General features: G+C 43.4%; 1 protein-coding gene across 6 annotated transcripts in view; it reads left to right on the forward strand.

The window, feature by feature from the left end:
- ush (Zinc finger protein ush) overlaps positions 1-24,140 on the forward strand; it is an 84,685-nt gene that overhangs the window by 57,778 nt on the left and 2,767 nt on the right. For 4 of the 6 annotated variants that reach the window (XR_011445668.1, XM_070288611.1, XM_070288604.1 and 1 more), the window contains exons 2-5: positions 9,052-9,096; positions 22,274-23,280; positions 23,362-23,813; positions 23,871-24,071. Coding sequence is in view for 5 of the 6 variants with exons in the window: in XM_070288604.1 (XP_070144705.1) it covers positions 9,052-9,096; positions 22,274-23,280; positions 23,362-23,813; positions 23,871-24,071 (1,705 nt within the window). In the remaining variant the exon portion in view is untranslated. Of the gene's footprint in view, positions 1-6,485; positions 6,750-9,051; positions 9,097-22,273; positions 23,281-23,361; positions 23,814-23,870; positions 24,072-24,140 lie in introns of those variants that run through there. The other 2 variants (XM_017166298.3, XM_070288609.1) reach the window with 2 other exon arrangements.

Genomic DNA, 24,140 nt, shown 5'->3' on the forward strand with positions numbered 1-24,140 from the left:
TATTGCACCTTCCTTTTATGATGGCACTTCCGGCTGCGATAACAGCGACGTCGTCGTCATCGTCTCCGTCTCCGTTGTCCCTGTTCCCCGTTATCCACTCGAGATCTCCTCCTCCTGAAGCACCGTTGACAGGGGCGCAGGCACCCAAAAAAAAAAAAGTGGCAGGCGCAGCCTCTCATCATAGACCGAAGCAGACGGACTCTCGGCAGAGCAATTAGCTTGGCATGTGTGCTGTATCTGCATCTCGTCCCTGCTCTCTACCTGAAGGCATGACATTCCACGGGGCGGCCCTCCTACATTGACATCGCCATCGCCTCGTCATTTGCTCATTTGATGACTGGCGACTGGCGACTGGACCTGCAAACGTTTAATGTTTTACAAGCCACTTTCGGGCTCAATTTGCGTATGGCGACAGGCCAAGGAGACAGGAGAAAGGAGGAAAAGGTGCTAGAGGTAACAGCAGAGAGAGAAAGAAAGGTAGTCAGAGAGAAAGAGACGGTGCTGTCTCAATATCGGTTATAGGATCATTGACACTTTTGTCAACGTTGCCTCGCGCCCGCGTCTTGAAATATATATCGAGTGGCGGCTTTTAGCCAACAGTGCTGGCAGTTTGGTTAGTTAGCTGTTTTGGAAGGAGCTAGGCTTAGAAGATTTAAAGGAAATTTTAAAAAAATTATTTGGAAATTAAAAATTTGTCCACTTAAATAACCCTTGAGTTACTCCTTATTTTATATACAATTTGTTAAGATCTACACACTTTAATTTAACCATAAATTATTTAATAGATATGATTATATTTATAAAATATTTATTTATTATCTAGATTCTATTAAACAAAAATATTCCCAAATTTACGTATTTTCCAAGCCATACCCAATTGCCTTGGCTATTTTCTTGCAATTCCCTTTTGCCTGTTCTAGCCATTGTTTGGCAACACAATTGGCCAAGTAATCTGTGAGGCGGCGGCAGCGGCCGCGAGTTGTTGGCCGGCGACTTGGGTTTTATGGCATTCCGGCTTGACTTTCGCCTCTCAGGAGTCGGAGGAATCGAAAATGAGTCGAGCCCCGAGACCCGGGCTTTGTTTTGTTGGCTGCCTTTAACGACGTCAACTTGACGCCGAACTAATTGATGCGATAACTCGTGTTTATCACTCACTTACCCAGAGAGAAACCGAGCGAACCAAGAAGGAACCAGGGTCGGTATTCAAAACAGAAACAGGCCGAATGTCGATAACGTGGAAATATATATATATATATATATCGTATATATATATAGTATTTTTGAAAGAGCAACGACGACGGCGACAAGGAACGTTTCGTTACCATTTCCATTTCCACTTTTTCGTTATCGCCCTGGCCGTGCTGCATTTTTGTGCTGCCGCCGGTTTTATCCAATATTTTAATCTCGCACTTACCAACCGGGATGACTGACTGACTGAGGAGCCGAGTCCCAGATAAGGATTTTACGACAACAGAGGAGGGGGAGGGAGCCCAGGGGAAGCCGTGCTGAAAAGGGGTTGCAAGCGGTGGTGGCACCCGCATATAGCGGCGGCTTCCTGATGCATTAAGCATATTTTATGACCACTTAGCGAACTCCAAGTCGAACTCGGACTGAAACTGAAACTGGGACTGGGACTGGGACTGGGACTGGGACTTGGTAGGTAACCCACCGAAAAGGAGGTCAATAAAACGAGTCCAAACTGCGGTTTTGGATTACTCACGGTCATCATATAATACTGTCTGTAGATTCAAGATCTGGCGCTAGAAAATCAAGGAGCTCGTAAGGTCATAAAGCGATAGATGATCATTGGCGGATAATATGAGTCACGGGAAGCCAGGTAGAATCAGGGATTTGGGAGTTAAAATAGGAAGATGTGCATATGAGTGGGGGAAAGTATGAAGAGATTTACTAAAATGGTTAAATGGTTTATAATTAACTAATTTTATATTATTTTTTCAGAATTTTTAATATTTAAAATTTATATTTACAATTTTAAAGGTTTTTGTAGATGTACCTCTGACTTCTCTTACTAATCCCTTAAACTCAAAAATGATTTTTTTATCCAAACTCTCGACCCCAGCTATAGGTTTCCATTAGTTTCGTATCTTTTCTGACATATCTCACATTTGTGGTTTTGATCCCACTCCCCCCTCCTCGCTTTTCCTGTCTCCTGTGCCCGCTCTCCTCGTTCTGTTTTCCAACGATAATAACTCAAAATTTCAGTCTGGCTTTTCGGCTGAGTTGAGTTCTTAATCGTGATTTTACACAAGTGTATGTACATAACGTTGTATTTTGTGTTTGCTGGGAGCTATGCCATAATTTCTGGTGGTGGCGCGCAGATACGCGGCATGAAATTTAAATCACTTTGATTGATTGCTAGATTAGCGCAGCAGTGGCGTCGGGCAGGAGGGATTTAATTGGGGAGCCGGGACAAGGTGGCAAACAGAGATAAAACCGAGCAAAAGGGAAGCAAAGCTCGCACCTTGGCTTATGTTAATTGATTTAATTTCGCTACAATGAAGTCATTGCTTATCTGGCAGACTTCATAAATATGCAGGCAGGCAGGCAGGCTCTGGCTCCAAAAGCAAATTAAAACTGGAGGGTGGTGGTGAAAATTCAGTGCAAAAAGGAAGCTAAGAGGTAGGGGATAGGCAGGCAAAGGGAAGTGAGGCTGTCAGCACCTGCAGAGACGCGAGATAGCTTCCAGTCTCAAGGTTGAACAATTTCAGTGTTTTTATCGTTTAGTTTTTGTCTCTTTTTTTCTGTTTTTTGGTGGAAATGAGTTGAGCAACCATGGATTATATAACACCGATCCCGTCTCTCCCCTTTAAAATAATGTGCGAGTTTCGAGTTACAACAGCAACAATTTGTGTTTTTTTTTAGGAGTTTCCAACGGAAGAAGAAGCAGTTTCAGAGAAAGAGACAAAAAAAAACTTAAGTAGATTTATTTCATGATAAATGTTTTTTTCATTGTTGTTGCCACAATCGCAACAACAACAACAACAAATGCTGCCTGTGCTATATAATCTTAACGATGCATCTAACCGAAAAGCGAACGAAATGAAATAAAAGCAACGAATGGGGGACCGAGGGAGATAGCCATAGCATAAGTAGAAATAACCCAAAAAAAAAAGAGAAACAACAACAATAACAACGAGCAACAACTGTGAGTTTACTCGCTGCTGCCTTTGCCTTTTTCATTTTATCAGCGTGAGGATCTCTTATCAACTCGCTTGCATCTGCGCGCTCTCAGCGGAGTTTTATTTCGCTTGCTGCGGTGCTGGTGGGGTGCCCAGGGGGGGTTGGGAGGTGCATCGAGGTCAGCTTGAGTGGGGGGGATAGAGGGAGAGATTGAGAGATTGAGAGAGACGGTGTGTGTGTGGCTCCAAGTGCCGCGTCATTCGAAATTGCAGCCTTTAAGACACTTGAAAAGGTAAAGCAATTGGAAAACTTGAAATTAAAACAATCAGGAATTGTAATTATAAATAAATAAATTATTAATTTGCTTATTTATTTTTATATTTTTTCTTATGATTTTGCTTATTTTATATAAAGATTTATCTAATATCAGTAATTTTTTTATATTTATCTCGCTCTTCGAACTCTATCGCTTGGTTCAGGCGAAGCTCAGAAGCTCTCATCTTTTTTTTTCGGTGTAATATTTCACTCTCATTGCGGCCGCTATTGTTGTTGTTTTCTGTTGCTTTTGCTGCCTTGTATTTTTAGCATATTTTCTTGAAAACGCTTTTTCGATGTAGTGCAATCAGCAGACGTTGATCTGTCGCATTTGTTCATATTTATGTCAATAAATGAGCACGTAACAACAGTGACACACAAAGATACACTCACACGTGGCATGGTGGCTTGTAGCAACATAATTGCTAAACAATTGCCTCTGTCGGAGCAAGAGAGATGGAGAAAGGTGGAAAGAGACAGGGCTGGTGTTGGCAGTTCATCACCCCGACAACCAGCAGCAGCAGTAACAACAATGCGAAACAACCGCAGCGGGCGCGCATTTATCAAAAAACCTTTTGCAGATATTCACGCATGAAGTGTTTATCGCTGCATAAGCAGCAAAACAGAAAAAAAAAGAAAAAACATTAAACAAAAACAACAGAAAAAACACCCACAAACTGTGGTAAATATATTCTAACACATGAGCAGGCGGCAAGAAAGGCTAAAAGTTTGATAATAATCCAGTTAGGAGTGAACGAACGAGGCGATACCCTTGAAAATAAGGGCTTCTAAGCTAAAGAACCATAGAAACTCTTGGGCTCCCAGGATAAGCAGCCTTGTTATTTTTATTTAATCAATTTTAAAAATTAAGAAACCGTTTAATTCATCAGATTAAAATTATATGCATTTTGCGATAAAAATGCCCTTAGTTTTGCCTCACGTAGGTCGATAATTATGCGTCCCTGAACTACACTATCTATCTCATGGTTATTTTTTGCCAGGGTATCTAAGAGTCGTGCCATGGTCCCAGCTGTGTGGTATCGCAAAGGGGGTTGCTGCAAGGGAGTTGGCAGCGGCAAGCGGCACGTTTAATGAATCTAATTAAAAGTCAACAATGGCAAAACGAGATAATCGTCGCACAGGCACAACATGAGCTGGAGGAGGAGGAGTGGTGTTGCCAGGGTGGATAGAGTGGGTTAGGCCACCACAACGCATGCGCAACATGCTGCCAACAACAGCTGATAGCGGCTTCAAACGAAGAGAGAGCAGCAGCAGATATCAGAGAGGCGTTAGAGAGCACAGAGCATAATGCAACGACACAAGGTGCTCTCTTTAGCTCTCATCAGGATGATAAACCTTTCCATATACAAGCGACAGTCCACAGAGACAACCTTATGTGGTTCCACCATGGCACAAACACACTGATAGCGAGAGAGAGAGAGGAGGAGAAAGAGAAACCTCTGGTAGATTATTATCGCTGGGAAAAAGAAGAAAACGTTTTTTGCATCTGCAAAGTTGCCAGGGAAATGGAAATAAACCAAACGCTGATAACAATCACAAGGGGCGGAGAGATGGGGAGTGGCCACACGATGAAGAAGAAGAAGAAGAAGGAGAAAGAGTAGCAGAAGCAACATAAAAATAGATCTACGGCTACCGATAAGTCGCGAAAGGAAAAACTGAGAAAAAGCTGGAACAAAAGCCCCCGTGAGCCAAAAACTGCAGAATGGAGATGATGGAGACGCGCAGATGCAGATGGAGATAGATGGAAAATGGATGGATGTGGATGTCGATGGGTATGGGAGCAGGTGACTGATAACCCAAGGAGGAGAGGAGAATGTCACTGCGAAGAAAGTTAAGCTTTTAATTTAGGCAAAGCGACATAAGGCATTTTAGATATACTTTTCCTATTTGTACTTACATTGGCACTATAATTCCCAACTGGTTTTAATATTTATTTACATATTTAATATTTATATTTATATTATATACAAATACAGATACAATTTTATATACCAACCATATTTAGTTGACTAGATCTACAAACTATCTTAATTATTTCCAAACAAATAATTACAAAAAATTACCAAGTACTCTCTGTATTTCCCCGACAATGTAACCACACGACCTCCCATTTCGCTCAGTGCACTCAGATACAGATACAGAGATACAATTAAACACAAAACGCTTATCACTAAGCAATAATCAGAATTCCATTAGCCGTAGACGCGATATCGCTGAAAAGCATCTCCCTCGCGCACACACAGGCACAGCACAAGCACCAGCACAGCACAGCACGGCACACACACCCTCGGCCGAGGGTATCTTGGTATCTGTATCTGCAGTGAGTAGTGTGTGTATCCGTTCGCTGCTGGTTGAGTTGGCTCAGCTCAGCTCAGTTCAGTTCGGTTCTGTTGGGCTTTGAGTTTATTTCAGCCGCTGCTCGCGATGTTATCTAACTCTGCGCTCGCCGCGCTGCGCTCTTATCAGTGCTTTATCAGTTTTTGTTTCGAATAATTCCGAGGCGAGCGAAGGAAGTCGACCGCAGCAGCAGAGTCGTCGGTCTCTGGGTCTCGGGCGATATCTTATTTCAGTACCAATCCGAATCCCAATGCGAGAACGAGTTCGAGTCCAGCCTCGAGATAGGGCAGCAGATAGACGCTCTGGCAGACGCTGGCAACCGAAAGATAAACAACATCCCGGCCTCCGGTTCCCCTCAAGACTCTCCGTCTCTCTCTCTCTCTCTCTCTGGGTCTGGTCTCTGGTTCCCGGCATCAACAAACATCAGCTGGTCGGAATCCACTTCACTCTTCGCTTCGGCGTCGTCATCGTCATCGTCACTCGGCGGTTCGCTCGGTATCTCTGCCTGCCTGCTTGCCCCGCCGCTGCCGCCTGTATCTGTATCTCTCAGATACACAGAGAGAGAGAGACGAGGCGCTTGAAATTTCATTACTCACTTTCAGTTGGCTGTGGAACGCGAAGCGAGCAGCAACCACGAGCGGTACCAGAGCACAAAGCACGAGCACGAGCACAAAGCACAAGCGACACTCGAAACGTCCGTCACAGCGAAAATTTGAATAAATTTTAATGAAATTTGAATACAGTGAAGTGAGAATCGGGAAGCCAAGTGAAGTGACCACATAATTACAAATCAAAACAAGCTCAAAACCGAAAGCAAAAGCATGAGTGAGTCATAACAGAGTGAATAAACCAAAAGGAACACCTAAACAAGCCGGGATTAGCAGCCAAAAGTGGATTACCTTAAATGACAGCCATGCTTAGCAGCAATTCCAGAGGTGAGAAGCGTTTTAAAAGGGGATTTGAGTAGAGTTGACAAACTGGGAGGCAAGGGAATTAAAGGAAAATAATAAATAGAACCTCCTTAGGATTAAAAATGTAGGGTAAGCTTGGTGAATCTTAAATATTACAATAACATACAGAAAAAATTATAATTAAAACTTGTTTTAGGTGTTGAAATATTCATCATTTCTTTAAAAGCCGGGCTTAACTTATTTATATAGTATTTGATTCCAGGAAAAAGTAAAAACTTATCGACAATGTCTTAAGTATTTTTAAATACAGATTATTCTTTATACATACAACTTTATCAAGAAATAAAAGTGAAAGAAGAACACTCATTCTTGGAAAGCAAAGCAAGAAACTTTTGATTTCAAGTTCATGTTATGTTGATTTAACAGCAATTTAAGTTGATATATTTCTTAATATAAAGTTTTCTTAAGATTCAAAAGAATGCAGGGAATATATAAATAAACTAAAGATAAATTAAATATAAATAATACAACTTAAAAACCCACACTGAAAATGTAAAAAGCTGAAATTAAAATGGTTTTAAAATGAAAATTACCTCTCCCCTTAATTTAATTATTTAATTTAATATAAAATAAATCAATTTAAAATTACAATATATTATTTATTCAAATCAAAACGAGGTCTCAGTTTAAGGATACTTTTTTAATAAATTAATTTAAATTTTTCAAATTATTAATTATACAAATGAAAACTAGCTTCCCTTTTAATGTTCCCTATTTTCCCTAAAAGCATAGCCATATTAGCCCCACTTTTAGCCAGTCTTAGACACTTTTTCCCGCTTAATTTCAACCTGTAGGCCATGTGTGGGTGTTGCAACTGCAGAAATCCCGCCAATTGCCAGCAGTTGGGGAAAACCCAAAGAGAGAGAGAGAGCGGGAAAGGGTCCCCTGGCCCGACACTATAGTCCAAGTCCAAGTCGATGTCTGTGTCCGCGTCCGCGTCCATGGCAGCCAGCTTTCAGTTGCTTATCAGTCGCCTATCTGCGCTGTGTGGCTTCACATTCATTCCACGGCCAGCTCAGTCGAGCTCAGCTCATATGTATCTGCAGCTCTGCGAGTGTGGGTATTCGTATCTGTGTGTGTGTGTGTGCTTTGCTATCTGCAATCTGCGGCCAGCGAGCGAGCGAGCGAGGAAGAAGCTGAAATAAAAACGAAGGAATTCTGCCGGATTGTTGTTATTATTGTTATTATAATTCCTTCGAAGTGAATAATCAGCGAAATATAATCAAAAATGAGAAAAACAACACAAAGAGGACTGGATGAGGAGCCAGAGATACGAAGAGTGGGAAGAGGGGGTAGAGTAATGGAGTAATGGAAGTGGAAGTGAAGGCTTGGACACCGGCCTCGCCGCCAACTATCATCCAACTACTGTGCGTAGTAGGGCCAAGAGCTGGTAAAGACACTCATGCTGAGATACTCTGATACTCAGATACTCGGTTACTCTCAGATACTACTGCGAATGGTTGTACAAACAATGAGCGGCAGCAATTATTATCGCTTTCAGAGCACCGAGAGCCATTTGGCTGGAACTATCTGCGATAAATATCAACGACTATTAGCCCAAGACCTTTGGTATCCATGAAATTCGGAACTCGGACTTGAATTCGAACCTTGCCGCAAGCCCACGTCTCTGTATCTTTCGCTTAGATGGTCATCTTTAGGGTATAGTTTTGGTAGGGAATATGAATAATTGCAGGGTTTCATAAGCTTTCTTAAGGGTTTAATGTAGAGTTAAGACTTCCAGTAGGTAGAATAGTTCTTGAAATATAAGGTACCCATATTAAAGAACTAAGATACTCTATGTCTTTATACCCTTGCAGGGTATTAATATTTCAGTCAGAAGTTAGTTAAATAGTGAAAGACTCATTTCCGACCCTATAAACCATATATATTCTTGATCAGAATCAACAGGCGAGTCTTTCTAGCTATGCCGGAAAGAAATAAAAAAATTTTAATTTTTTTCAAAATTTGAAAATTCTATAAGGGGTTACATCATTAAAATTCTCAAAAATTCACAAAATTTTGAATTTCTTAAAATTTAAATTTTAGTATGCAGATTTTTTAACCTACAAAAAACTAGCACAGAAAAGCTTTCCGAATTGAATTTAGGGCTTTTTTGACTTAGTTATGATATTTTTAAATTTTAATATTCCACACAAAATGATCATATAGAAATATGGATAAATTATGGATAAATAATCCATTTTCTTTAAGGGTATTATTTTTTATTTGGGAAGTCATTTCTAAAACATCTCTCTTTCTTTTTAAGGTGATTGTTCCGATACCACAGAAGACATGACTGTCGACAGCAGAGGTAAGTCCACAGATAAACTCCATTTATAATTTATAAGAAAGAAGTCTAGCCCAAAAGCAGGCCACATCCTGCCGAGTGTCAACCAGTCCAGTTGTCCTTTTTTGTCCGCTGCTCAATCCGCGATAAGTTTGCGGCTTAAAGTCGAAATGGGCCAAAGCCAAAAAATAAATTCTTATCTCGGGGAATGCAGGAAGCAGGCGACACCGACATAACCCGTTAATGCCCAATAATAAATTTCCTCAATGTGTGTCTGTGTATGTGTGTGTGTGTCAGGACATCGTCCTGCCGCTGCTGATATTCTGCCAATAAAAATTTAATCCCAAAAAAGATGAAGACGACGAGCTCTCTCTAATTTAATACAATTTTTATCAGTGCAAAGGCACTGCTCTGCTCTCTTCCCGCATCCTGTGGGCTGTGTCCTGTGTCCTGTGGTTTTTCTGATGATTTTTGACACCTCCACAGACCTCAGAAAAACCCTTTCTCGCTGTGGCAAAAATGGGGTGAACTCTCGAACTCAACCCTCGTTTCAATCGCTGTTCCGATGGACTGCAGGAAATGACAACGGGTCTGGAAAATCCTCCCCCTTAGTTTCTGGGTGGCATTTTGACTCTTCACTCCCGACATCATTGGCATCAATTTCATATCACTTCATAATCATCAGCAGTGTCAACGTCATTGAGACGATGGTCTCTCTGACCCCCCCACCGAGGAGGTCTGGCTTCCCACACTCGAACCCTTCTCCGGCTTACCCCAGGAGCGGATTTGTCTTTTCCAATTGAATGTTTTTCCAGAGATAAAGGGTTGGTAATAAGCCACCAGGATTATCGTCAAGTTTATTTCGAGTTAATGGGAATTTATTTATTCCCTGAACTTAACATTAGGATTTTTAGGAAGAAGTAATATAACTTGATTTCTTTTTGGTAGAATAATTTAGGAGATTTTTTATGGCACGAATTTAATATTTTATAAATTATTCCTAATAATTCTCGTGAAAAACCTGCACTTCATGATTGTTACCTTCCCTAAATATTTACTGAAAATTCTATTATTAAATTCAATTTTTACAGCCAACTTTCAACTATGAATCTTCCGATTATCCTGTAAAACATTGCCTAGTTGAGGTGGCTGATCCAACCCTAAATCTCCTGACTTTCAGCTCCGCTCCTGCTCTCGTTCTTTTTTTTTTTTGCCGCTTGACATTCCGCACCATTTCGCTGCCATCTCGAGCATTCATCATTAATAATCCCCCCAAAAAACTGGCGGCAATTGGAGCATTGCTGCTCCTCCCACTTTCCCCTCCAAAATCTCAGCCCTTTTTGTGCTGCGTCAGTGAAAGATTTCCAGCTCAAACACAGCACAAACACACACACAGAGACACACAGAGAGACACCACCGAGAGAGGGCCGGGATCGGACCACGTCGAGTGGCCAGTGGGCGGAACAGTTGGCCTAAAAAGTGGGCGTTTGTCTGGGCTAATCTTTATCTGGCGGTTGACACTCCATGGCGACGCCAGCGCCGGCCAAACGAAAAACAACAACGGGGTAGCGATGGTGTGGCTTTTGAGCCTTCGCTGCCACCCACTGGCCTCCTGCTCCTGAACCCACTTTTGTGCCCAGAGAGATAGCCACACTTGCATTGCTTTTCTTTGCTGCCCAGATTGGATTAGGCTGTGCTCAGCTTGATCTTAGTTTGGGGGTCATCCAGAGCAGCTGGGTTTCCACGAGCTAGGTTTTTCTTTTATTTTCTAGATATAGTGGTTGGATGATCCAATGAAATATTACCTTAATTACACTCAGGGTTAGTTTTTTAGAGGCTAATTTTAGAGAATTGAGATATATATATGGATAACTTTGAATATGAAATATGGAAATATATCATTAATTATTTTTACGAAAATTTTGTTGATGTATTTTAAAGTTCTTACAAAATGAGAATTTATTTGTTTATTTTACTTATATATTTATTCTGTTCATTCGTATTTTAGATTGGTTAATTTTAAATGAAAACTCAACAATACAATTTTTATAATAATTTTCTTGTTAATTTTATATATATTTCATTTGCTTTATTTTAAATTGCCTGTTCATCAGACTGCATTGTTCAAATCCTTTTCAATTTTATTTGTTTTTGTTTTTACTTTAATTTTATTGTTTTATTTATAGTTAATTTCTTCATTTTCTGTATGTTTATTTTCCTTTATTCCTTTTAAAAATATTTTAACCCATTTTAAACCATTCTAAATTTCTGTGGTCTGAATTTTTCCTGTAGAGTATTTCATATTCTATGTGAAATAATTGCTCTTGTATCTCTTGTGTGTTTTTCTGGGTCCGCCCCTTGGATGTTTGTTTGTTTGTTTGTGGTGGCTTCCGCCTCCAATCCTCCCTCTCTCTCCCACTCCTGCCCTGCGCCACTTGCTGCTCGGGAATCTGGTGCTGCTTCTGGCGATGATGATGATGATGATGATGTTGCTCACTTTGGCGCTCTTCATTTGCTCCAGCTCCTGCTGTTGTTGTTGTTGCTGTTGCTGTGGCTGCTCCTGTGCAATGTACTGTAAGCGCATCTCCCTGAGCGCCTGTCCCCGGGTATCTATAAGCGGCTGTGTGTATGTGTGTGTGTTGGGTTTTTATCTATGAAATTCATGAATGCTTCGGCTTATCTTGCAGAATTGCATACTTGCAGTACCAGCTGCCTGCTCTGCCCTGCCCTAGCCTCCCCCGGCCCCTTTGCAGTTGGTTTGGCTTTTTGGTTGGCTGCTCCTCTTGTTGGTGGCCGTTGCCTGTTGGCTGCCTTCTAATGGCGCTAAGTGGTGACTCTGGCCTCCCTCCTCATCCTCCTCCAGCACTCCCCTATGTGTGTGGTTGCCCCTCTCTAATAGCATTTTATCTATGGCATAATTTTTTATTATGTCTCCCTTGCTGTTCTGGCTTAATGACAATCCACACACACACAGAAACACCGAAGCGAACCTGAACCAGAGACGGCGAACGAGTCAAATTGTTAGATAGCTTTTCGGCATGTAATTAATCATTTGACAAGGCTTCCCGGGGTAGGGGACAAGGGGAGGAAAGCTCAAAGTTTCCCTATCGGAATTTTCTTTTTCTGTTTTTTTTTTTTGTGGTTTCATGCGGGACTCGCAGTGCAATTGCTGCGGGCAAAAGGCAACAAACAGCCAACATCAACATCAGTAATCGAAAGACAGAAAAAAAAAGAAACCATTACACGGCGCTCGACCTTATCTGCAGTGTTCCATCATCATCATCATCAGCTCAGCCCTTACCCCTATTGTGCTCAGTGTAAAATTCAAAATGCAGTTTGGCATATCAAGTATACGACATGTGGGGCACTATAAAAGCGAGAAAATCGTCAGGGTTTTAAGTGCTTACTATTTACCGGATTTATGATTCAAAATATATGTAAAGCACACACACCAACGTCTTTTTTTTATGACCAGCCTCAGCTATGTTTTCTTATCCTGTATAAAAAATGTTGTGGGGATTTTTGATTTAAGATGTGAGCCAAGGAATAGCTTTGTAAATACAATTTATACTATTTTTACAATAAATTACAACAGAGCAAAGGGAGAAGGGAGAGTTATCCTGCGGGTATAATGAAATATTGAGAGTTTAAAGGGGAAAATACAGAGAAAAATATTCTGTTTTTATAAAGAAAATGGTAGAAAAACTGTTGAATTCAAGAAATATTTTTATTGGGTAATAAAAACACAATTTATGGTGTTAAAACTAAAATCTTATTAAAGCTTGTGCTATGTAAAATTGTGCTCTTAATTATCTTAAAATAATCAATAGAATTCCCGCAAATTTCCTAGTTTTTACCCCATTTTCTTTCAGTGATAGAGAGCAGTGTAAAAGTAGCCAGAGAGTGGCAACCTCCTCGTAATCCTTTTTGCGGCGCGGCAGCATTTATGAAATGTATTCCCGCCTTATCGCTGGCCACAGATCGCAGCTGGCGGTCCTGCGCCTGCTCCTGCGACTGCTCCTTCACCAGACTCATCCTTTACCTCCTCATCCCAACCCCCCCGTGACCTCTGCCTAAATCCCCGTCCGGACCCATGGTCCCTGGAATCAGCAGATGATGATGATGATGAGTTCGACTTGGGGGCTTTGGTCATAAAATGCGAGCATCAAGTCGAAGCAGGACTTGCCTTGTCCTTGCGGTTGCGCAGACAAAAGGAGCTGGCAGGAAAGGAGGAGGACCAGGAGCAAGAGCAGGAGCTGTTGCTGGCCCCCTCACATTTTTGTGGTGGCCATAACACCAAAACGCAATCCTTTGGATAAATTTTCTTATCTTTGTCGACCAGACGACGATATTATTTTTAATACAACAACCAAAAATTTGTGCGTGTGTGCAAGGCCGTAAATGTACGTGTATGTTGTGTGGAGTGTGTGTGATTTATGCTGTAATTTTTTTTATGTATGTATATGGCAGGCATTATATATGGTATATATGATGCTTTATCATTTCTTCCAGAATCTGTAGGAAGGAAAGGGTTACTCGCCAGGAATTTGTATATCGCTCGAGGACGCTGGCTTACGACTTGACCTCTGTCTGGGTATGGGTATCCTTGAGTCAGCCAGGGATAATACTTCATTTCATTACTTTTTAAGCCTTTGAGAAACCCCGAAAGAAAATACTTGCTGGGAGAGAGATATCACAAAGCTGGAAAGAAGTTTAAAGAAGTATTTCCCCCCTTCTCCTGTAGCTTAAATCTTCTTTTTATTACCTGGGCTTAGTTTAAGGCATAGCAATAAATATAAAAATATTTATTTAAAATTTTATTACTAAGAAAATAATTTGATTTACTAGAATAAAAAGATTAAGCCGTGTAAATTACATATTTTCTAAGGAAATGTCACACAGCTGGTAAACTACACACTTTCCAGGGAAAAACCTTCTTAAACTGCCATTACTTTTCTTAGTTTTCGCTTATAAAATTCTAATAAATTCTTCGCCAGTTTATATAATTCCCTAGGCTTTTCTGCCATATCCCTTAACCTTTTTAAATCGATTTCATATACTCTTATTGAGAAATCACATTAAGCTGGGACACACATGTGTCAATCAATTAGTTGCTTGTCAGCCTGCCTGCCTTGGCAGCATTTCCCATCCCGTTTTAGCCTCCGTCTGCTTGTCATCTCAGTTGGTCCTGGCTTTCCATTAACCCCTTCTGTCATTCGCCAGTCGCTATTATTATTATTATTTTCCCACAATCCCAGGACTGTTTGCATTCGAACATCTAGCTCACGCACGAATGACCCTCGTCATCGATGTTGATTCCTGCTCCGACTCTGATTATTGCCAAGTATTTGGTGTACAAATTCGTACAAATCCACTGGCGAAAATTCAATCAGCAATCAAAGAGCTTAAATCGCTGGGAAAACGAATTGAAATCGAATTGCCAGCCAGGATTTGTCGAGTCAGTGTTGTGTGTGCGTGGAAAGGAAGGGTACCTCCTTCCTCCTCCAGATTTATGCTTCCTTTTTGCTCTCCATAAATCCCAAAGCATCACAGTTTCTCGGAGCGAAGCTCATTACAAGCTGTTAGCAGGCACTTTGCACTTCATCATCGCCCGGCCCAGGTAAGGTAGCCCCAGTCTGAGCCTCCATCCTGCATTTATGGCTTATTTGCTGGCTGTCAGTCACTCGGCTGCCGCTCTCTCCCTTCCTCAGGCTCCTCCACTTTAAGCCAGCAAAGACCGACCAACGAAACCCAACTCATTCGCAACGTTGTAAACGTTTATTGTGCCACCAAAAGAGCAGCCTGAGGAGTCAGGAGCCTCGTCCTCCTGGCTTCTTCGGGGCCTTCGTGCCTGCCTTTAGCCTTCTTTCTGCCCCTCCTGGCCTGGCTCCATATTCTCCTGGCTCAAACCCTGCGCCACACAGAGACGCACACACTTTTCGGGGCCTAATTGGTAGGTAATGATGTGTCTGGCTCTTGCCGCTTTGTTAGCCAGAAGGCACTGAGCGAAATAAGGTGGGGTTTTACAAGTAAGAAATAAAAATCCTGCCTCAAGACACTTTTCAGACTTAGAGGTTCATCTTAACTAAGTTTTAAGATAAGTTATCTTTAAAACCTTCACATATTTCTGTGATTTCTTTTTATTTAAATCAAGAAAACAAGCTTAATTTCTCTCTCTGTCCTGCCAACAGCTTTTCTTCCAGGTTGCGTGGCCTTTTTTGCTTTCTGCCTGGGAGTTAAACTCCGCCGGGCCCCCAACTTGGACTCGGAGTTGGTTCTGAAGCTGCTGAAGCTGGGGGAATGGGAGTTGCTGCGTGGCGGCCTTTTTAACTTTGTAGTTTTGGCCAACTGCCGGTTGTTGTCGCTGACTGCCTCGCATCTTGTTAGCAACTTGGACGCCTGTTTCCCCGTTCTGCCTTTCAACTCTTTGCTGTGTGGGGTCCTCTTTCCTTTTGTTTTGGACTCCTTTTGTAGCATTTTTCTTATGTTTTTTTTGTTTAAGGAATTTAATTCCCATTCACACAGCTCTGGCGGTTAATTTTCGCGCCTCTTTAATTTACTGAAACCCGTTGTGTTTTTTGTGTTCAGTTGTCGTGATTGGTTTGCTTGATGAACACATCAAAAGTCATCAGAGACAGAGAAAGAGAAAGAGAGAAAACAGAGCAAGAGACAGAGACACGACTTTGGATCGAAGATCAAGGGGGCGTGGCCCGGCAAAGCCCTCACGAACTCTAAGCAGTTGTAACAGTACAAAGGCAGGGAAAAAGTCTAGGGTCGTGTTAGCATAAAGAAAAATCGAGTCAAAAAATAGAGGAAAAGAGGGGGGGAAATCAGGAAAAATCAGAAAAAATCACAATTGAATTGTGACTTCTAGAGAGAGCTATGTAGGTAGTAGTTGTCAAGGCTTGATTGATCTGAAGAAAAAGCGTGATTTGTTTACAAAGCAACTACTCATACTAGCTAGCTGCTAAGCCTTAGTTACAGCTCTTAGTTCCCTCTGATATAACAAACTTGGCATCCTTGATCCTTATCCTTGAAAGCAACATTTATGCAAATATCCCAACTTGTTTAATAAACGCAAATTATGAGCAAGGAAGCTGCAGCTGAAGCAGCAGCAGCGGCAACATGTTGCCTCGTCTGCGATGAACGATTAGCCGACATTCAAAACTTGCACTTTGGGTCAATTTAAATTTGTGCACGGCAGGCTCTACTCCTCGTAGCCCAAGCTACACATGAGATTGTGGGAGCAACATTGGGGTATTCCAATCGCAATTGATCACTGGGGCTAAAGGCTGTAGCTACTCCGGCTCCTGCTCCTACAACTGCTCCTGCTCCTGCGGCTGCTGCTGCTGATCAAGCGATCAAAGCTCTCTGTGAGCGTGCTCACACGATATTTTCAAGTACTTGCTTGCGACAATTTTCCCAAACTCCTACCCTCGGCTTATCAGCTTGCAACCATGCAACAGCAACAGCTACAGCTACAGCAGCAGCAAACACATCTCAACAGTTGCATCAATTGCTCCAACATTGAACTCTGAGCAGCAGCAGTCCGAGGGCCCTCAGATCTGGCCTCCGGCTTCCTCCCTGATCAAGAGACCCCTTCGGTCTTTGTATCATTTGCACGTTTTTTAATTAAGACATCAAAAAGAGAGACTTTGACTTGGGCGATTTCGAGGAATTGCCTGCCTGTCGTCTGCCGTCTGTCTTTGGCTTTGTGTCTGCGGTGCCTGTGTTTCGGTTTCTATAGATCGAAGATATAGTACAAGTACGTACCACATGGGTTGCTCCAGAAAATATACAACAGTGGAGGTGAAAATGGAAGGTTTCAAGAAATATTTGATGTTTGTTAGTAGAAGAAAAATGTATTTAATAATAATATATTAAAATTAGTAGCTTAAGAATTTACTAGATATATTTTTAGTTTTATGTGTTCAAGATTAACGGGGATATCGTAGATATTTGTATTATTTATTATTTTATGGGTTCTATGTCAGCTCTCTTTAGTTTCTTCAAAAATTCCTAGAGCGTTATGCATCTTATTTCTTTTATTGCCTTTGGTTAGATCGACTTGCTAGAGGTTATAATCCTTCCTCAATTACTCTTTCTTGATTTTTTCTTCAGATCTCAAAGCTATATAGCTAACCCCAACTGTACTGATATATTACCTCCCTCTTAATCCTCTATTTTTCCCTCCTTTTCCTTCCCCTTGAGGTTAATCTCCTGCCAACCCATTGACATCAGCAGCACAGCCTCTTTGGTTTGTGTTTGAACCAAGTGAACTAAATTAGTTTTGGTTTCAAATACGAACTTCTGTTGAGATCACAAGAGCAACAACTCCAAGAGAATAGTCCAGGGAGGTGGCTTATCCTCGAATCGAAGGAATTTCCTCTCTCCGAGTTCCCATAGAGCCAAGGTGCTGACTGCAGGGACTAAAATCGCAGCTAAGCTTGAAGGAGAAGCTACGGATCCGGCGAGTAAATCACGAATAGCTTTTGGAAGCCCCCCGAAGATATGAGAATGTTGATTATTTACACGGACACAAGGCCCACAACAAAATAAGCGAAAAGAAAACAGATCTGAGCTAAAGAAACTAAGTTAACTCTTTGCTCTTTTTTCTTGTTGTATTTTTTCCTTCTGGCCAAAGTGTGAAGTGAAATGAAATTTGCGAACTTTGCGCTCCGGCCCCTCTTTTCCTTGATTAATAACAATTGATAAGCCAAGGAGTTGTTGGCCCAGAGACCTCGCTGCTGGCTGATGGCGTTGATTACCCGTGCCCAGGCCTGGGTCTCAGGTCCAGGCTCCTCCGGGCTCCTCCTCCATCGTCCGTTGCCATCGCGATGGCAGGAGGGAGTCCCGGAAACCCAAGGCAAGGTGGCAAAATTTTCGCGCGAAAATGAAGATTTCTCTTATCACAATTGGCAGCTGCATTCGCTCTCTCTCTCTCAGTCTTTCTTTTCTTTTTTTTTTTTTTTTGGGCTGTGCTCACTCACGTTTTTCAATTTCTGCTGCTGCTTCTCCTCTTGATCATCCGATTGCCTTTGCTGAAATTTGTTTAATTATATTCCCCGAGGAGCAGGAGGAGTAGGCTTCAAGGCAGTCGGTCTTCCGTTTGCAGTAGTCTTCCCTCGCACATTTTCTGGCTGACTAATGAGGCTGAGGTTCTGGGAGGAATGAGGTAATGCTAAGTTATAGACGGATGTTAAGGAACTCTAAGGATGTAATAGAGAAACTAAGGAATTGTACTGCAATGGGACTTGAAAGAGGCTTAGAAATGTATCTAATTGATTAACAGCTTGTCTTTACTTATTTTGAGAGAGTTTAGAGTTTAGCAAATATTATATAGATATTTATATCCATCCTCTCTGAGCCCCCTCATTATTTCCTCTTAAGGCGCACACATTATGCCTAAGCCCCACCAAGAAGGAGGAGCACCTCCAAGTACTTGCACCCAGCCAGACGCACTGGCGACTTGGCTTGCTTCCTCCCCCTCCTCAAGCCTTTCTAGGCACCTTTTGGATTATTGCCAGCACCATCTTCAGGGAGAGAGATCCTCGTTTTTTTCGGGTTAACTGACCCTGCAACGATTAGCAGCGGCGGCGGTCCGTGGACTTCAACCCAAACGACAAATGAACAAAGGGTCGCCTCCGCCTCCTCCTCGAAGGTTTCTGGCCAAGATCGGGCTACGTACTACGTACATTCTGGGTTCCAAATTGTTCGATTGTTTATGGCTGCCAACAACGCCCACCGAGCCAAGTGGCGGCCAAGTGAGAAACCGGCAACAATCATCTGCCGGCTGATAAACAGTGCGGTGCCCCCTCTCTCTCTGCCCACCTCCAGATGAGGTGAGTGTGTGTGTGTGTTTTTGTTGTGTCGCTTATCGGCGAGGATCGATCGCGAAGCCAAGGTGGAGAGAGAGACCCCAAGCCGAAGCCTCAGCCGAGGCCTCAGACGGCGGTTGAGCTGATTTAACAAATTGATAAACAATTGTTGGCGTTGGCCAAGGGGCTCCCTCTGCACCTGAGAGAGGTGTGCTGGAGGTGGGCAGGGGGGCAGGAGGGGCAGCTAAACAAACGATCGGGAAACGATCGCAGTTTTCAGCGAAAAAAGCCACTGCTGCATCATGTTCCCAGATCCCAAATCGATTTCGTATGCGAATGTGAATGCCAATAAGCGTAGCCTTGGAATTCCACCACGCACTGCCCAGGGGAGGTGGAGAGGGGGTTATGGAAAAAATAATAATAATAACAGCAACACCTTGTTGAGGATTTAAATATGAATTTTAGGGTTATTACCAAACTCTTTCGTCACTAAAATATTTAAAAATGAGGTTACAAAGCTACATCCTAAAAATGATTTAAAAACCTCTTGTAGAACCTCCTAATCTCTAGTTTCTGGAAGAGATTTCCTTGCCCAGAACCCTTAGTATTTGCAACAATGAAAAGTAGGAGCGGGTGTTGCGATGGCACTCGCGAGACAATCGCTGCCGGAGATCTGCTGCTGCTGCTGCTGCAGCACCAACTGAGAGCTGAGCCGGTGGACCGAAAACCAAGAGCTGAGAGCAGAGATCCCGAGCTAAAGCTAATCCTCGGCAGAGGCAGCTGTCGCTGGGAGGCAGAGCTGGGGTTCTCGGGGATCTTGGGGATACCGAAACCAAAACCGAAAGCCATTGTTAGCTGTTAGTCTCCCGTTCGCACTCTATCGGCGCTGGGCCATCTTCCCTGCTCCCTGCTTGGGCTCCCTGCTCCCGGGTCCTCTGCCCGGGACAAAACACTTTACGTGTGCGGCTTATCGCCACCCAATCGAAGGCAATAAATATCTTACAAATAAGCAGAATGCCTCGGAATGCCAGCGGAGAGCGGCGACCCAAGGGCAGGTGGCGGAGAGCTCCTCCGCTGATTCCTCTAACTGATTGCTCACGTGCAGAATTGTGTGAATTCGTGAAAAATCGACGGCGGCAATTAGGGCGGGCCCGTCAATAGTCGGTTCTTTATTTTTTTGTGCTGTATTTTTTGGCAACAGCAGCAATAGGATACAAAAAACATAAATAAGAACGTAATAAAATGGGAATAAATAAAAGAAAAAATTTCAAGAGATTTTACAAGGCAATCAAAAGACTTAGGCAACGAACTTGGCTTGTCTTGGAAAGAACTTATTTAAATGCCATATTAATTAATACATCTTATAATAAATAATTCGTATAAAAAAGGAAATGATATACCTAAAAACGAATTAAATAATAAATTAAACAAGAAAGAAAGCTAACTTTGGCCAGCCAAAGTTTGTATACCCTTGCAGGTAACAATTAAAATATATCATAACTTAGCCAAAAATGCATTAATTTCGATTTGGAAAGCAGTTTCGTGTTAGCTTTTATTAATTTAAAAAAACTGCATACCAAATTTAAAATTTTAAGAAATCAAAAATTATGGCCATTTTTGCTAATTTTAATGATGTAACCCCTTATCAAATTTCGCAAAAATGGCCAAAAAATCGATTTCTTCCGGACATGTCTAGAAAGATTCCCCTGTTGATGCTGATCAAGAATATATATGGTTTATGGGGTCGGAAATGATTCCCTTGACTTAGAAAAATATTATTTTGTATTATAAAATCGGATTTTTTATATTGAAAAACTTTAAAATTTTTTTTCTAATTAAAAATATCATAACTCGGCCAAAAGAGCATTAATTTTAAATCGGAAAACTGTTCTGTGCAAGATTTTCTACAGTTAATAAATCTGCATACTTCATTTAAAAATTTTGAAAATTCAATTTTTTATCAAAATCAAAAATTTTAATTATGTAACCCCTTATAAAATTTTGCAAAAATGGCCAAAAAATCGATTTCTTCCTGACATATCTAGAAAGATTCCCCTGTTGATGCTGATCAAGAATATATATACTTTATAGGGTCGGAAACGTCTCCATCACTGCGTTGCAAACTTCTGACTGAAATTATAATACCCTGCAAGGGTATACAAATTAAAAAATGATAATATTTTAACTAGAAATCTTCTATCCATCTTAATAATTCCCCTACCCTTTTAATAATTATTTTTTAAATTATTTAAAACTAAAATGTGTTAAAATCTCCAACGATTCCAAGCTGTTACCAATTCCCAAAAAAACAAAATGTTTTCCCCCTGAAGTACCTCCTCGCTTTCTCTTCTCTTTGGCCAAATAGTTGGTCCGCTCGCTCTGGATGTGCTGACATTTCAATAGCCAGCAATTGACAGGTCAACGCGCATTCTCTCCTCCGGTAGATTCTAGGGGGGATTGGGATCAGTTGGAGAAGCTCTTTGGGAGTTGTTTGGGAGTCGTGGTGGGCCCGCACGGAAAGGCAGGGCGAAATGTGTTCGCTGCCACGAGATGTCGAATTTCTGGCGAACCGAGGAGATGCAAAGCTGCTTATCCTGCCCGACCATCTCCATGCCACATGTGTGTGCCATGTCCACGTCCAGTGCCAGTGCCAGGCCGCCATAATCTCGGCCAGCATCGCCGTTGGTCGTTATAATATTTCGCCGTGGCCGAAAGCACACACACAACAGAACCGAGAGAACAAATCAGATGTCAGAGGCTCTCGGGATTTCTTCTTGGCCAACTTCGAACTTTTGCGGGCCCTAATCATCGGTGGCCACCATGAGCTTTTCCTTTGCTTTTCCACGTAAGAGATGGCCAAGCGGGATAAACTTCCCCGTGCTCTTCCCCTGGACTCTTGTCGCATTGTTTTCACAGCTCTTCTTCTGGTCAGCGACCACTGACCACTGACAATTTGTTCGATAATAATTGCCAAAGCAGCTGGCCTGACACATAGATTCCTCACGGGCAGAGACGGCGGTCTTCTGGGATTCTGGGAAGCCAATTTGAGGCACTAAACTGCCATGTGTGAGGAGATTTGACCTGGGGAGCAGATGCCCAAGGAGGGAAGGGGATATATCGAGGGAAAGGGGCTTCAAAAGATCTAGGATCTTGGAGAAATCTCTTATAATATATAAAGTTTTCTTTAAGATGCGAATTAATTCAGATAAAATAATATTTATATATTAATTATGGCTAGGAGTATCAGAAATTATCGTTAAGTCGATATTGTACCGATATTTGTGCAATAAATAATCGTAGATGTACGACATCTTTCGATACATTTTTTAAACAATTTTAAAGCCATTCTAATGAATTCACCTCTCTCTTCTTCAATTCTGCAGATTCCAAAGATTTGACCGCTCAAGAGATGGGCAGCGAGGAGAAGGAGCAGCAGCAGCTGGAGGATCAGCTGGATGACGACTCCCGGGATCTCCAAGAGACCAACAATAATAACAATAACAATAATAATAATAACGAAGATGAAGACGAAGATGACCAGGACGACGCTGTATTTGAGCAGCCAGATGAGACTAATGCCGCGCCTGATCAGGATCTGGGCGAGACCGATCCGCGGCAGGAGGAGATTGAAGACGAACTACCCGTCAACAGTCCCAGCACTCCGCCCAGGAGCAGCCCCTCCTCGCCGCAGCTGATACCCAAGCTGGAGCAGCCTTCGACGCCGCCATCCGAGGCCGAACCCTCGCCCTGTCCCTCACCCTGTCCCACGCCCACCAGCACGCCCAAGTTGCCCAAGCTGCGTCTGAATGCGCTCCTGGCCTCCGATCCCGCCCTCAAGCCCGATGCCAAGGAGCTGACTCTACCAGAGCCTCGCCTGCTGGCACCTCCGTCGGTGTCCATAAAGCCGGAGGCGCCGCCATCGCAGGCCGAGAACCTGGGAGCGGAGCCGCTGATGAAGCCAGCCCGTTTCATGTGCCTCCCCTGCGGTATCGCCTTCAGTTCGCCCTCCACGCTGGAGGCTCACCAGGCCTACTATTGCTCTCATAGGAACAAGGAGGCGGACGAGGATCAGGCGGGCAGTGACAAGTCAGTGACGGGCGGTGGATCTGCCTCCGGAGGAGGCGGGGCCGCGGGACCGGGAGGAGGAGGAGGAGGAGGATCCTCGTCGGAACCACCGGCCAAAATGGCCAGAACGGGCAAGCAGTACGCCTGCTCGCAGTGCTCCTACAGTGCGGATAAGAAGGTGTCCCTCAACCGGCACATGCGGATGCACCAGACCTCCCCGGCCACGCCCACCTTGGTCAGCCTGCCCAATCTCATCCAGAACGGCATACCACCGCCGCCGGGCGTCGTGGTCGCGCCCAACTCGCTGGAGGAGGCCTCTAGTCAAGTGAGTAAAGTGTTGTTGGGGTGCCAGGAGTCACTAGTAAGTTCCCCCGAGTCTAATCCCACCCCCAATCCCGCCCAGCAGCAGACGGATCGCTACTGCAGCCACTGTGATATCCGCTTCAACAACATCAAGACGTACCGGGCGCACAAGCAGCACTACTGCAGCTCCCGGCGGCCGGATGGCCAGCTCACCCCCAAGCCGGACACCTCTCCTGGCGGCGGAGGTGGTGGTGGCGTGGGACCAGGCCCATCCTCCTCCTCCTCGGCATCAGGTGGAGTCCCTGGAGCCACCCTGTCAGCGGCGGCTCCTGGCAAGCTGAGTCCACAGGCCAGCAGGAACAACAAGACGCCAACGCCCGCCATGGTGGCCTTGGGCCATGCCGCAGCGGCGGCGGCGGCGGCGGCAGCTGCAGCGGCTGCCTCTCTTCAGGCGCCGCCTCACCCGCCGCCGCCCTTTCTAGCGTTGCCCACGCATCCGATCATCATTGTGCCCTGCTCGCTGATACGGGCGGCCAGCTTCATTCCGGGGCCACTGTAAGTTTTCCCTTTATTACATTTTTAACGTCGTTAAAATATTGTTTGACCTTCCAGGCCCACTCCCAACTCGGGAATAGTGAATCCGGAGAACACCTGCTTCACCGTGGACAATGGAACCTTCAAGCCACTGGCCACCGCCCTGCTGGGTACTGCCCTAGAGCCAGAGCGACCCTCGGCACCCTCATCTGCAGCCGAGGTGCCAGAACCCAAGAGCAGTCCTCCCGAGCCCAAGCGCAAGGAGGCGGGCGGAAGTCGGTAAGAATCGTCTGGGAGATTCTTCAAAGATTAGGGAAGCTTACCTAATTCATACATCTTCTCCCCTTT

This window comes from Drosophila kikkawai, chromosome 2L (genome assembly GCF_030179895.1).
Source record: "Drosophila kikkawai strain 14028-0561.14 chromosome 2L, DkikHiC1v2, whole genome shotgun sequence".
In the NCBI taxonomy this organism is placed as follows: Eukaryota; Metazoa; Arthropoda; class Insecta; order Diptera; family Drosophilidae; genus Drosophila; species Drosophila kikkawai.